The sequence below is a fragment of the Thunnus maccoyii genome, chromosome 5, assembly GCF_910596095.1.
Source record: "Thunnus maccoyii chromosome 5, fThuMac1.1, whole genome shotgun sequence".
Classification (NCBI taxonomy): Eukaryota; Metazoa; Chordata; class Actinopteri; order Scombriformes; family Scombridae; genus Thunnus; species Thunnus maccoyii.
This window is the reverse complement of record NC_056537.1, coordinates 31,709,497-31,725,320: the sequence shown is the minus strand read 5'-3', so window position 1 is coordinate 31,725,320 and position 15,824 is coordinate 31,709,497. Positions and strand designations below refer to the sequence as shown.

The 15,824-nt window shown below is 41.0% G+C and overlaps 1 protein-coding gene across 1 annotated transcript in view; it reads left to right on the top strand.

Moving 5' to 3' along the window:
- LOC121896714 overlaps positions 1-12,502 on the top strand; it is a 101,875-nt gene extending 89,373 nt beyond the window's left edge. The window contains exons 5-6 of the mRNA XM_042410650.1: positions 5,458-5,616; positions 10,698-12,502. Of these exons, the coding sequence (XP_042266584.1) occupies positions 5,458-5,616; positions 10,698-10,737 (199 nt within the window). The 3' untranslated portion in view covers positions 10,738-12,502. The remainder of the gene's footprint in view (positions 1-5,457; positions 5,617-10,697) is intronic.
- Positions 12,503-15,824: the final 3,322 nt, after the last annotated feature.

Genomic DNA, 15,824 nt, shown 5'->3' with positions numbered 1-15,824 from the left:
AGTCCCAGTGTTGAAACATTCTGAATGAAACCTGGAAGCAGTGTGGCAAACGGCTTCGGATCCCATTCTACAGGATTAACACAAAACCCGGAAAGAGAGACATTTAAGGAAAAAAAAGACACTAAGGACATTTTATTTTATTTCATTTTATTTATGCTTACAAAAGCTCTGTACATGGTACGTTTTTGGGGTTTTTTGTTTTGTTTTGTTTTGTTTTCAGTTTTCGTAAACTGTAAGAGAAACGTTGAATGCACTGTAATAAACCTGTCTGAGTTATTTCCAATCAGACATTCACACCCACTTCACACAGTGATTGGCCAGCTGCGTGGAGGTGAGAAAGTAAACAGTCTTTGAACTTCTCTCTCTAGCTCTGTTTTTCATTCTTTACATAACTATTTCTTTCACTTTTTGTGCCTATAAACAACTGCAACATTGTTAATGCCTTTCATGAGAGACAGTCTGAGAACAACAACAATTTAAACAACCATCACATCTCATCTCTCTTTATGATGGATGGCTTTTCACCCTACCATTGAGTGTGGCCGTTCAAAACAGCTATTAACATGTTTGTCTTCTGACACGATTGGACGGTACATCATACAAACTAGTTCTCTTCTAGCATAACGGTACTTGTATTTGTCCCGCACCATCATGGTACCGATGTTTCAGATCAGTGCATGCAGTCGTACAAATGAATTTGCTTCATGACCCAAACAATTAATGTCAAAATAGTTTAATAATCCACGTGTAGAACAATAATTCTAGAGCACGAGTTCCACCTGGAACATTTTGACAGAGCACTACTTAAATGTAGCATGGATGTATGCTATAAATGAAGCCTGGTTACCTTGTAGTGTTGCTGCCATCAGAATGACAAATAAGAGATCCATAACACTGACCGAGTACAACCCTATTATTAAAATATGTTCCGTTATATCCCCCACCCCTCTCTGTGACGGCTTTCACTCTCTCACACTTTGAGTGAAGCCATTTAGAATAACTATAAATGCATTTGATTTCTGATGTGGTCAGACATCATGTCATAAGAACCAGTTCTGAGAGAGAAAAATGTTGTTAAAAAGGAATAAAAGTAAAAGTCTTGGTTTCAAGCTGCGAGTCCCAACAAATACCTGTAAAACACTAAAATGTCTCGGTTTTCAGTGTTCACTACCAAATTGTCCCAGTTTTCACCATAATTAAAATAATAATTATAATACAGTGGAAACCGCTTTTAGTGATCACGTCTGTCCCGATCAAATTGATCACTATAGCAGGTGATTAATATAACCAATTTTTTTTTTCCTGTTTCTTAATTTCTCATGCAGACTACCATCTAATTGACATTTGTATATTTATTACATGAATATAAAGTAATGAAACGAGCAGCTTTGCTATTTACTGAATTTTACTGACTGTTTCAAAATACAGAACAGCTGTTTCAAACGCTTGTTGTTTTGCTGCTACATCTCGCTGCCTCGTTTTTGGCAGTTTCTCTTAAGCTTCAAGGAGACTACGTTTTTCATTGAGAGAAAATAATTTTTCCCTTTTCTTTTTCCTGTCATGATTTCAGTGTACACACAGCAGCAGCCTCCCAGCCTGAAGCTGAAAGTTGAACCAGAATCAACTTTTAGAGAAGCGCAACTTGTAACGCTGCACAACCCTGTCATGAGAAATTTCTAGAAAGAGGGGAGGACATTTCTCATAGTTTGATAAAGTTAAAAGTAAAGTTAGGGCTTGCTGACGGTTTCCCGACTCATCAGACTAGAGAGGGAGAGAGAGGGAGAAGCAGCGGTCGAGCGAGTATGGAGTGAGATTTGTTTCGTAATGATTTGTGTGAACAGATCAACAATCTGTGTGTAAATGTGTAATCTGTAAATGTAAACACCTTCCACAAATACAAAAAAGATTTGTAAAGTGACAAAAATATTTTGCAAATATAAAATACATACACAAACAATATAAAGACACAAACAAATTCCACAAATAAAAAAAAATATCTGTGAATATATTAAATTAATTTACAACTAAAATGAAAAGCATTTGTGAAAATCAAAAAATTGTGAACTCACTTTTTATTTGTGAATCGAAAAAACATTTGTGGATCTCAGCTCTATGCTTGTGGATTTGCTTGTTACACACACAGAGTTTTGAAACAAACTTTCCGCCGGTCCGAACGAAAATCCACTCGTATCACTCGGTCATGTTTGGATAGCACGTGATCGCCTGCTGACGACTGAGCTACACACACACTCTTACTGAGCAGAGAGGCCACAGCAGACAGAATGAAGCTCTGCATTCAAGCTTTGTTCTCGCCAGCGCCGCTCGCTCTCTTCATTCACTCTACCTCATTCATGCACGGCTCACTCTCTCTCTAACTCTCTCTCTCTCTCTCTCTCTGTCACTAGTTGAGCCAGGGAGGAGGGGCCAACCGATAAATCCTGCATAGTATGCCTTTAAGGGGTGCTTGCTCATATTCTTTTTACATGAACTCCCTTGCATAGAGTGAGGTTCAGATTTAGAATTCAGAATTCAGAATTAGAGTTTCTTTCTATTTTTCACACCGTTTTACTAAATAGATCATTTGCCTGAGGCTACAGAAACACACAAAAGGGCTGTAAATGTTCTACAACCTGCAAATATCCCATTGTACACATAGAAACTCATAGTTTATTAAAACTAAATGTACATCAGTGAACTGTTTGTATGTGTTACATGCCACACCAGAGACAATAAAATACTGGATTTATTTTATGCCAACACAAAGGAGGCATATAACTCATCCTCTCTCCTTCCCCTTGGAAGATCTGATCACAACCTGGCACACATCCTTTCTCTGCACAAACCTCTCGTACACAGGCAGCCAGCTGTCACTCGCACAGTGAAAAAGTTGGTCCGACGAGGCTGATGAGGCTTTGAAGGACTGTTTTGATTCAACTATGTGGGACATTTTTTCTGATACTCATGGGGAGGACATTGACAGTCTCACACACTGTATAACGGACTATATCAACTTCTGTGTGGAGAATGCCGTACCCACCAGGACTGTACAATGTTTTTCCAACTACCTAATCTGGATAAGTCCTCATTAAAAGGCTCTCCTCAAGGAAAAAAAGAGGGCCTTTAGGTCAGGAAATAAGGAGGAGCTGAAGAATGTGCAGAGAGAGTGGAGGAGTAGGATCAGGGAGGGAAAAAACAGCTACAGGAGGAAAGTGGAGGATCAGTTGCAGCAGAACAGTGTCCTTAAAACCATCTCTGGCTACAAGGAACCCAACTCCCAGCCTGTTGGGGACCGAAAGTGGGTGTATGGTCTGAACTTATTCTTCAATAGATTTGATCAGTCATCTGCCCCTCCCCTCCGCATCCCTGTATACTGCTCCACCACTACCTCCACCCCCCACCCACAACCTCCAGCACACAGCTCCTCTGCCCCATTCTGTCCCTCACAACAAACCAGATGAGGAAAGAACTGAGGAGGATAAAGGCGAGAAAGGCTGCGGTTCCAGATGGCATCAGCTCAAGGCTTCTCAAGTCCTGTGCAGACCAGCTGTGCGGGATAGTTGAGCACATTTTCAGCCTGAGCCTGAAACTGAGGAGGGTGCCACATTTGAGGAAAACATTCTGTGTGGTAGCACGGCCAAAGACCCCGCACCCCAAAGACCTCAACAGCTACAGGCTGGTGGCACTGACATCCCACCTGATAAAGACCCCAGAGAGACTGGTCCTTGTCCATCTCTGCCCCCTGGTGAGCCCATCAATGAACCCGCTAAAGTTCATCTATCAACCTGGTATTGAGGTGAATAATGCCGTTATCTACCTCCTACATAGATCCCTCTCTCACCTGGAAAAGGCTGGGAGCACTGTGAGAATCATGTTTTTTGATTTCTCCAGGGCTTTGTGGATTGGTGCCAGTGGAACTGCCTCCAGATCAATGCATAGAAAACCAAAGAGCTGGTGGTGGACTTTGGCAGTTGCAAACACTCTCTTCCTGTACCAGTGAACATCCAGGGAATAGACATTGAGATGGTGAAATCTTACAAGTACCTGGGTGTTCACCTGAATAATAAACTGGACTGGATGGACAACACAAATGCACTGTATAACAAAGGACTGAGCAGACTCTATCTGCTGAGGAGACTCAGGTCTTTTGGAGTGCAGGGGCACTCCTGAGGACCTTTTTTTCTTTCTGTGGTGGCATCAGCCATCTTCTATGGAGTGGCCTGCTGGGACAGCAGCATCTCGACTGCTGACAGGAAGAGACTTAACAGACCGGTTAAGATAGCCAGCTCTGTCCTGGGATGCCCCCTCGATCTAGTGGAGGTGATGAGAGAAAGGAGAATGATGACAAAGCTATCGTCCCTGATGGAGAACATGTCCCACCCCATGCAGAACACTCTGACAGCACAGGGCAGCTCCTTCAGTGGCAGGCAGCTTCACCCACGGTGTGTGAAGGAGAGATACCGCAGGTCCTCCCTTCCTGCCGCTGTCAGACTTTACAATCAACACTGCTCCCAGTAGACCACACACTCCAAAACCGACAATTCACTCATGTGAAATACTCATTGAAACACTCATTGTGCAACATCAATATTTCTTATGTGAAATAATGTGAATTCAAGCATTCAGTCTGTTTACTTATTATATTCTGCTTTTTCACTGTTAACTTATTTATTATATCTTGGCTTTTTTACTGGTGCTTCTTGTTATTGCACTATCCCCTCTGCTGCTGTAACACTGCAAATTTCCCCACTGTGGGACTAATAAAGGATTATCTTATCTGTTTGTGTGCTACTAAACTTAACACCTGTACACACAAGGTTTATGCCCATTGTGACACAGATACAGTAATACCACTCATACCACAATAGTGTATCTAAATAGTCATCGCAGACAAGGCATGCATAACTCAAGAGAAGGGAAAATTTTTGAAAAGGGGAAATATTATATACATGTGATGTTAGTGTCTTGAATCAGATTTTTTGTGAAAATTTGCAGTCAGAAAGAAGATAAATGAACATCTGCAGTGTAGCAAAACTATGACTGTTTGTGGAGTCTTTTTAGGATTATAGTGTACTCATTTAATGCAGTAGTGACACATAGAACGCATAGGCCTCCGTATTCTAACTTTGTAATAGGATGTAGAACAAAACTGAAAACATTTTGAAAGGAAAATGTAAGAACTCTTAAATACAAATAAACAGGAAGTGGTGGGGGACACATAATATTAGATAAGCAAGTTCTTGCCCTTCAGGCAATTTAGTCTAAATCAGAGACATCAGTAAAAAGCCATTTATTATTGCTTGTACATTTCAATTTAAAACTAGAATGTACAATGAACAATGTGCAAGAATGCTGTTATATAATGTCTATAGAGTGTGAGAAATTCTTTTTGAATTCAGTATCACTGTCCTTCATCCTACACCCCCGCCTCACACTAGCACCTCTTCATCATCTCCGCAGTCACCTTGGTCACCATGACTGTATTCCTGTGGGATCCACCTGCTGCAGTATCTGTGAGCGACACGGGCAGAACATGGAAACACAGCACAACAAGTTTCTTTCCTGCACCGGTCACCCTGCACGGTCACTACAAGCATTCCACTGGGAGCTCCTACACAGGTGAGAGCCCTCACACACACAGTATTACATACATATGTGTACACTACAGCTCTATAAGGTTCATACAAACAGGAAACGCTCACAAACAGTTACAATCATGCACACATTTGTTTTAAAATGAATGAGGTGTCTAAAAATACACCTCTTCCTACTCTCTCATCCTTCTCTGCATGTTCTTCATGTCTAGTCAGCGCTTCATTTGATGTTTACACCCAGTCATCAGTTAGAGGAGTTGACACTTAGTTATTGATAATGCAGACCTAGACCTACAGACTATAAACCCTTAGAAATCACAACACCTTGTGGAGATAGAAAGGCAGTTAAAATTAAATTTCTAGTCTAGCTCGAAGAGGATGAAGAACAGCTAGAAAGAGGGGTCACATTTTAACAAAAAAAAGCTTAATGACACGAATTGTCTGTAATTTACTGAAATAGCACTATAACAGTCAGAGAGTAACAATGTTAAAATGGGACACTGGCTCACTTTAGTTTACTTGTTTTCAACAGCATGACTGTCATGCCACGAGTGAGAGAAAGCTTCAGGCCACTCAAACAATTAGTTGCTGCACTGTATGTGCCAGCTTCTATTTTGCCCCTCTTTCCAGTCTTGTAATATAATAAAATGCAGACAGTAAAACTCTCAAAGAACAGATATGTTCTGATTGAAGTGAAAAAATGAAAAGTCCAGTGTCATGTTCTTGTCATCAGATTTATCGTTTATGTTGTCTCATAAGGAAAACAAGTGTCGTCAAGTCGTTATGGTAATTTCAGACAGGCAGGATGTAGTACTTGGGTGCAGCTGTGATCAAAACCACCCTCTACTTCACTCACTACTGCCTGTAAAATAAAAACTAGTATAGTATAGTAATAAACACTATAGTTGACACTATAGTGAGCAGTAAGATTTCTGACACTAATGTCATCATCACTAACATCTACTAACTTTCCACATCACTAACAAAATGCAACACAGTGCATTGTGGGATTGTTAGCATAAAGTTGTGAACATGCCATGGACACTACTTTTTTGTTCCATTAAAATTATGCTCAGTGAAAAGGTAATTAATTACATTTTATTAATTTCTCAACAGCAGACCAAATTAATTACATTATTTGTTACATTACTTTTGTTACTAAGCACATCTCTGTCAAAGGTGCCTTCCAGCAACTCCAAAGCTTCCAAACTCACATGTTGCACATTTTCTGTTTTTTAACACTTTTGGAAATAGAACGCAACACATTGTGGTTTAATGAGCAGTCAGCCTACAATTTGAAGGTATTTACTGACCATCAACAGCTACTGTAGCCTAGCCCCAGTGACAACAGTACTCCAGTCCTCACAGTGAAGTTGTGGGCTTCACACATCCTCCAACTTTGAAAAAAAAATGAAGGCTTACCGATGGCTAGCCAGCCAGCTAAGAGGACACAGCATGTAAATAAGATTTTTTTAGACGTGGAGGGTATATTTATTCTATTTTGAAGGAGACTAGCTGCCTCACCCCGCCTTCAGCACACTAAGATGAAATTGATATTTAACTACCCACCTAATTCCTGGAAACAACCCTTACTAATGAAGTTACAGAGCATTACTGGAATTAATAACTGTAATGTAAAGTTTTACTTTGATATTGAAGGACAGTTGATGAAAGTACTGTACCTGCACAGACTGTTTCAACTCCAACTGGTTGAGAACTTTTTGAGGACTGGTATATGTCAAGCCGGTCAAATTAGTGGAGTAAGCACAGAATCATGTCCCCAAGTATGCTCAGTGACTCTGTCCGACACAAAATTTTCTCAAGTAATAAAAAAATGATGTTTTTTTTTATTATAACCTATACTGGCCATGTTTATTGCATTGAAAGGATGTGTATCCTATTGCAATGGTACAGCTCATTTGTTTGATTTCAGGTGGATCTCTACTGCATAGAGGCGTAAGCTACAGTATATCAGGCTTTGGATACACTGATAATACTTGTTAAAAAGCAAACATGTTAGCTTTTGCCTGATATGGGATGATATAATCACATGAAAATAATAAAAAAAAAAGATTAAATATCCCTTCCTATAACTTTGTCTGAGAATTTTATGTTGAACATAATGTCTAATGAATCAGGAAGATGCTGTGCTAGAGTCTCTTGAATGTAATGATCGGCTTTCCCACAGCTGTCTTAGTTTTACACATTCAAACGCTGCTCAAATCAGTTCACCATGTGGTTCCCAGTAAACAGAGAATTGCACAGTTTTGGCCTTCACTGTGTTGCAGAAATGCTGTTGATCAGCCTGCATGGCATGTTGGGAATATACAAACATAAACTTAATGAGGGGCAATAGTTTCTGTTTATTCTTACCTGGCCAGACCTGGTAGGTCTGAGAGACTCTATAGGGAATTCAACGTGTGACTCGGTCAGAATCTGGTATGAGAGTTTTTGTATCGTTAAAATCAAACATGGAGCCCTTTGAGTTTTTGAAATTTGTTTCCACATATAGTATGTGCTCCTGTCTGAAAATCACTGCTGAATATAAGTTATCAGTGTTCATTATATTCTGTTCTTTGCTCTGTCTTATGTCTATCTATAACTCTGTGTTCTGGTCTCTCACCTGCACTCCCCCATCACCTCAGCTCATAACACAAAATCAACACAGTCAGGCTCTGCTAGCAACTCTGCAGTGACATGGCTCTTGCTCAAGACTCCAACATGTCACATTTGCCCATTCAATTTAGATACTGTATAGTCATCTTTTCCTATACCATGAATAAAAAATGTTATGCCATTAATTATCCATAGCACAAATGACTCAGTATAACATGAGTGAAAAGACACACAGTGTTTTGTGTCAGTTGAATGTATGTTGGAACTGTCATGCAGCCACCTTTGCTCCCACAAATTGCATACATGGATGTATTACCAGAGCTGGATACGCATATGCTTCCACTCATACAAAAAATCCCTTGCACCCCATAAAGCGTTTTACCTGTAGACCACCATTATAAAAGAAACATCTGTAAAACTATTTACAGGACACTTCTAATTGCAAAAGAGGTCAATTATTATTCTTTTTTTAAAGTGCGTGACCTAATCACAATGTAAAGTCTAGTACCTGAGTGGGAACGCACGGGCAGGACCAGCCTGTGAACAACGCTGAAGCAAACCTGGAAGCTAGAAAACTTTTATGGCTTATGCGGCAGTGAGCAATTTCATTTAAAAAAAAAGGGCGCCATCTTGGAGTCCGGTATCCAGTTCCTATAATACATCCATGATTGCATAATATGGAATAATTTTGTTTTAGCAAAATGTATTTTGAGATATGTTATATTTTGACACTAAAACAATAGAGACATTGTCAATGTTTTTATTTTGATTGACAATCATGGTCAACTGTGGTATGCAGGAGTAGGTGCTAGTTCATCCAATTTCAATTCAATTTATATAGCACCAAATCATAACAAAAGTTATCTCAGGGTACTAATCACATAGAGCAGGTCAAGAACATACTCTAATAATTCACTATCCACTCCTGCTGGGCAATTTAGCAATATATAAAATGGAATTTGTTGTTTCAAAATATTAGTCATTAGCAGTAGAATGTCAGTTTAGCTTTAATGGGGTATCATTCAAAATAGCAGGTATAATGTTTTCTATGTTAACCATCTTATTTTGGTGAGTAAGCACAGAAACAGGATTCATCACCTGGGGGCCACAACTATCTTTTCACTAACAAAGACCACGCCATTTGAACGGTATAAAAAGTAGTGTTATTTGGATTGTCGAGAGGGTTCAGGATTAGATGAGGATAGTGTATGGTGGGCTGGATGGGGGTCGAGGAGAGGGATGAAGGGGGTCGATGGCATGGGGATGACCGGGGACCAAATGGAATCACAAGGAGGCTGGAGCTTCGTCATCCCCCTGTGGTTCCTAGAATAGGACAAGAAGAATTACATATGCGGAAGTATTAACCCTAACGAGCATGTCTTTGATGGTGGGTGGAAACCGGAGTACCCCGCGGAAACCCACGCGAACACAGGGAAAACATGCAAACTCCACACAGAAAGGACCTGGGACAGCCAGTGTTCAAACCCAGGACCTTCTTGCTGTGAGGCATAAGTGCTAACCACTGTGAGCCCATTGAGAGGGGAGAGAGGAGAAAAATGGAGCAGTCTGTTGCCGCGCCGTAGTGGCAGCACGATGAATCATTGCTGTGCCAGTGCGGCGGGTGTTGGGTAGGGAACCCACAAGCGAGTGGTCGGCTGGAGCGGTGGTGGAACTGGAGGCTTTGCAGAACTGGAAAGCCTGGCTTTGTAAGCCGTGGAGGGGCGGAGTGGCAGAGGCCAGAGTGAAAGTGCTCGCAGGCACAGTGTCAACGACGGCTGGAGCGAGGGGATCGGCGACGGGGGGTGCTGAAGACACAGAAAAAAACATTTGAGTGTTGGGGGGGGGGGACAGGGATACAACAGTAGGAAATTGAGCGGGTCCATCTGAGGGAGCACCGTGGCGCCGTGCAACAGTTGCTGTGGTAACAGCAGGACCGGAGGTGGTGGAGGGAAGAAACATAAAAGAAGGAGCTGCTGGAACGGGTGGAGCCGAAAGCGTAGAGGTAGCTACGGCTGAAAGGAAGGGAAGAGGAAAGGATGAGGGGATGTATGTGCGTGGGTTGATTGTGCAGCGTGCAGACACGGGGATTAGAGAAAAGACGAAAAACACGAGACAGATCAGACAGGGAGGGAACAGGTACAGGGGAAGTTACGACCTGGCCCTGCGAGAGGGCTGAAGTAGTTGGCTGCATCGTGACGTCATTGACGTGCGGCGTACAGGTGGCGCTAGGCAGGGAACCCGGAAATGAGCGGCCAGTTCGACGAAATGGGATTTGTATCCGGAGTTCAGCCTGGCCTTCAGCCGGGGCTGAAGAAGTCTGGGCTCTGTTGTAGTAGGGGGCATTGTGACGTCATCGGTGTGCGACGTGCGCCGGCCCGGTGGCGGACAATGAACCCGGAAGAGCGGGAGGATTTGAGCTGCTGGCGAGAGAATTGATGGAAGTAGAGTCTGCATAGAGTTGTAATGTTTGTCTTTATCATCGTTTCGTAGGAGTGGGACGACTGTCTCCTTGAGAGCTCGTCGGAGGTGAGCAAATATCTGGTTGGAGATGTTAATCGATCGGAAAAGAGCCGCGTCTGAGTGGGCCATTGCGTGGATGCATGTGGAGCGTCTGGATCCTGGCTGATCAGAAGCGCGGCGTCTGGAGGAGAAGGGTTCCATGTGGATGTGGTGGTGAAGGAGATATCACGTTGGTACTGCTGGATCTAGTCGTGGGCGGTATGTTGCGGAGGAACGTGGATCACGGAGCACGGACTGGAGGTAAGCGTACTCTATGTGTGCTATCGTTCAACATACTTTTATATTAATTAACAGTAGTATGTGTCTTTTCTTATGCACTGATCTGTTATTATCGCGTCACTTCTTGAGAGCCGGTTAGAGATGCTTAACCATGGTAACCCGTGCCAACCATAAACTGAACTAATTTTAAAAATATATTACACCTAGCAAAGTGAAAACCTTACTTGAAGCATTATTGATGTTACGCCGGAGTTGCCTTGGTCGCTGTCCACCATTGTCTGTTATATTATTGTTGTTATCATTACTACCACATTGCATTATGGGATATTTGTGCTGGGGTAGTGTCCAGTGTTTGCATATTGTAATATTTCCAGGGAAACAGTATGCACTTCACATACTATTGGTTTCATACTAAGGTTTCAGACATACTAAGAAATGTCACATACTGTTTTAGCGTACTAAATAGCATGTTAGTATGGAGTTTCAGACGCAGCTCATGTCTCTGGTTTATCCATCACTCTGACTCCAAAGAAATGTGTTTGGACTTTTTTATGAAGTGTGTTTGTGTGTGTGTTGGGACTGATCCAGTCAGATTATTTAATGGTTTCATTGTGTATTCCCCTTGCCTCAGGAGCTGTGCGTGAGATAGATATTTGTCATGCCACTTATTTTGTTGTATCATTAACCTTTACACACATTTTCTACACTCATATGTGCAACTGAAGCTGGGAATATACTTCTCTGAGGGAAAATAATCCAATATTTATACATAGTAAATACAGAATTACATCAAAGTACATTTTCTATTGCCACATGGTGCAGGTGTTTTACAACAAAGCTTTCAAGAGATACTGTACTACTTGAAAGGCATTTTCTGTGGATTGTTCCTCTAAGAGTAACTATGATCTGTACTTTTCCGTATTTGCTTTTTTTTTAACATGCATGAATTTTAATAACTTGTGAGGTTTTCACTGATCAAACAGGCCAAACATAGAAGAATTTGGGCCAGCAGTGTGTGTGTGTGTGTGTGTGTGTTGGTCTTTGGTTCTGTAAGTGTTGTTTGAGTGACAAGGGGTGAGACAAAGGGGAGGGCCTTAGGGACTAGGTGTCAGACGATCTGAAAACGGTCGAGATAAAGCTACCAGGGATGTGTCTGCATTTGTGTGTGTGTGTGTGTGTGACCTGATGAATGGGTGAGCTGGGCTAGAGGTCATAGGTTATCTGTCACTGGGATAAAAATTGCTAGTCCGTACTTTTTTTTCCCTGTCTAGATGTCAGTCTGACTCGCTCTCTGTTGGTCTTTCTTGTTGAATGTCTATCTGCCTTCATGCCCATCTGGCCGGAGTGAGAGGGCATGGGGGAAAAAGTGTATAGGGCAGCAGGAAGTGTGTGTGTTTGTGTGTGTGTGTGTTTGTGTTTGTGCATTCTCTTGGCAAATGTAAATAAGTGTGTGCACATTTCCATAGAGCTGAAAATATAATGCTGCATCAAACCCAAATGTCAGCTTTCTATTGACATTGAGAGGAGAGGAGAGGAGAGGAGAGGAGAGGAGAGGAGAGGAGAGGAGAGAGAGCAGAGGAGAGGAGAGGATGGAGAGGAGAGGAGAGGAGAGAGAGCAGAGGAGAGGAGAGGATGGAGAGGAGAGGAGAGGAAAGAGAGCAGAGGAGAGGAGAGGATGGAGAGGAGAGGAGAGGAAAGAGAGCAGAGGATAAGGGAACAGAAAGGAGGAGAAGAAAGGAAAAATGAGGAGGAAAGTGGAGTATAAAAGAGCAGACACTGGCGGGGTGGACATAGGCGAGTACAAACATCGCACACACACCCATTTTGTTTGTTATGCGGTGACCTGCTGCAGACAATTATGTCTCCCTCGCTCAACCACAATCAAATTACCGTTGGAGGACAAGGCCTCTGGACACACCTGCTGTGAGGGAAATAAATACTCTCACACAAATATACACACGCACACACATTCCCTCTCACTCACGCACACACATTTCATCATACACACACACATATACTTCCATATCGTGGATGTAGTACAAAAATCTTATCACTGTCGGACATAAACACATATTCTAGTAAATTCTTAATAGGTAATTAAAAAACATCAACTAATGTTAGCGGGAAAGTACTGCAGTGGCATAAATATAAGAGCCTGATTATAAAACACCACCTTCTTCTTTATGTAGCACCTGCTTATGGATGACGATTTTTTTAAAATAAGAAACTTTCAAAAAAGTGTATTTACTGACTTTTAAATTCTAAGCATATATCAATAAAAATGTAATGCAATAAGCAATTGAAATCAAATATGTAATGTAATACAATATATCTGTCTTGATCAGAAAAATATTAAATAAAAAGATTTTGACACATAGTGAGTCCATAGTATAATCCTGAGATGAGACTACATGACATCTTAGTCTTTGATATGGTCACTGTGTCAGATTAGTGTTAAATTCTTCACTTGGCAGACTACACGTTTGACCCGACCAATCATAACTTGCAGTCTTTTACAACTATTTGTTACAGTGACTGACTTCACTGTTCCGTATGACAGCCCCAACAAAAAAAACTGTGATGTGTGTAATCATGGTTTTATAAATGAAAGTGAACCTGGAACAATTCATTGTCATGAGGCCGTGAAAGAGGGTGATTTCACATGCGCAGGTGTGATTCTGTTCTCCTAACCTGAACATGATAGTCAAATGGTTACAGATACACTGACATGAAAAAAAACAGAATTACTCTTTTGTTTTGCCATGTTTACAGTTGTCAACACCAACATCATGGAACACGTCACACATCTTGTCAAACTAGGTGAGACGGCGTAACAATTCAGACATGCTAGTCTTTTTGTTGGGAAGTTGTGAGGCTCCCAGATGCTGCCTTGTTTTTCTTCCACAGTGTACAGGATAAAACAAACAACTGTAGCACCCGAAGCTAATTTTTATTCAGGTTTGGGTTAGGCTGATATATTTTGTAACCTGATCTCACCTTAAGTGAGGCCTACAGTGAAATTGTATTTTCTTACAGTCACTAAACATAAGTTACCAAATGTACTTAATGACAATAAATAATCAATGAAAGTAGCTACACAAAGTTGAGGACAAGCAACATATACATGAGATCAAAATCTTTGTTTAGTCCATGTAGAGATACAGATTGGTTAAATACCCTTGATGAATATTTTTCTAAGCAAGATGGATTTATGACATTTAATATTGATTGATATTTTAACTGATGTTTGGATTTCAAACTTTGAATGATGTACACAATTAAATATTTAAGATGAATTATGTGTGTATGCTGATGGACCCCCTTGGTCAAATGTTGAGCTTCAAAATCCTTAATTATGAGGATTTTCTGAAATTTCATACACTAGAAGATCAATCGGAAATGTAATCAACTGGTAAATCCTGTTCTCTAGAGAGACTGTCCTCACAAGAAAAATGAATGACAGCATTGGTTGTTTGTGCACTGGATGATTCAAGTTGCACACTGGACCATGGTTGGCTCCAAACTAGTTGTGATGTCACAAATCCTGTTCATAGCTACATGTGTTAAACTGAGATTTAAGGTGAGCACAGAGAAACTCCCTCCCCTCAGCAGATGAATGTGAAAACAAACACTGCATATACATCGTTCTGCACATTGAAGCTCAAACATCCAAGTGAAGTAACAAAGAAAAACACATTTTTGAGTAGAAGGGGACTTAAAAGGTGCAATGTGTAGAATTTAGTGGCATCTAGCAGAACGGACTTGTCAGAAATGGAATACAATATTCATAAGTATGTTTGAATTAGTGTCTAATCCCATGAAAATAAGAATTGTTGTGTTTTCGTTACCTTAGAATGAGCTCTTTATATCTATACAGGGAGTGTGTCCTCGTCCACGGAGCCCGCCACGTTGCACCGCCATGTTTCTACAGTAGCTCAGAACAGACAAACCAAACACTGGCTCTAGAGAAGGCCTTATACTGTAGGTTCTCCTACACACTTGGAAGGGGAGGGGGAGGGGTATTTACTTGGTTGCAATCTGCAACCTCACCTCAGCTTTAGATGCCACTAAATCCTACACACTGGTCCTTTAAAGGAATCATTTGACATTTTGGGACTTACAGTATTATTATTATTATTATTTCTTTTTAATAATGATAATAATAATACCTTCTTACCCTACTCTCTTATTGTGATACCTTCTTACCTTCTAATTTTATATGTTGTCTTATATGTTTTTATATATGTAACATCTCCTTATTTTATGTTTTATCTTATCATCATGTATGATCTTTACTTTTTTTGCTTTTGTTTTTAAGCACACTGAGTTTACGCCTGTCGTATGAAATGTGCTATATAAATAAATTTGACTTGACTTGACTTATACTCATCATCTTCTTACAGAGACTTCACATAGGCTACTGTTGTCTGGTAAATATGAAGCAACAGTCCAGCCAACTAGTCCATAACTAGTCTAGCTATTTCAAGTATGAAACAAACAAGATCAATGTGCTGATTGTGAAACTTCAGAGGCGCTGGTATTTTTTTTTTAACTTTTGTACAAAGTTGTTTCCCTGACAACGACCTCATGTGGCTGTGCACATAATGATTGTAGTCTCTCAGGAGTTAAAGTGGAGGAAGCGTAAAGTTCGGAGGTCAAGGTGGATGGACGGGTCACCAATGTGGACACTGGAGACCTTTGACCTTTAACTTCAGTTTCTGCAAACAACCTATTTTTGAGTTGTTGCCTCTAGACCAAAAATAGAGGTGGTCAAAGACAGCAACACAGAGAGAGAGACAGACTGAAGTAGTGTTGAAAACTTAATGACATTTCTATCTTGTCCTCAAAAGTAAGACGACTCCAGTTTTCCAGTGTAAT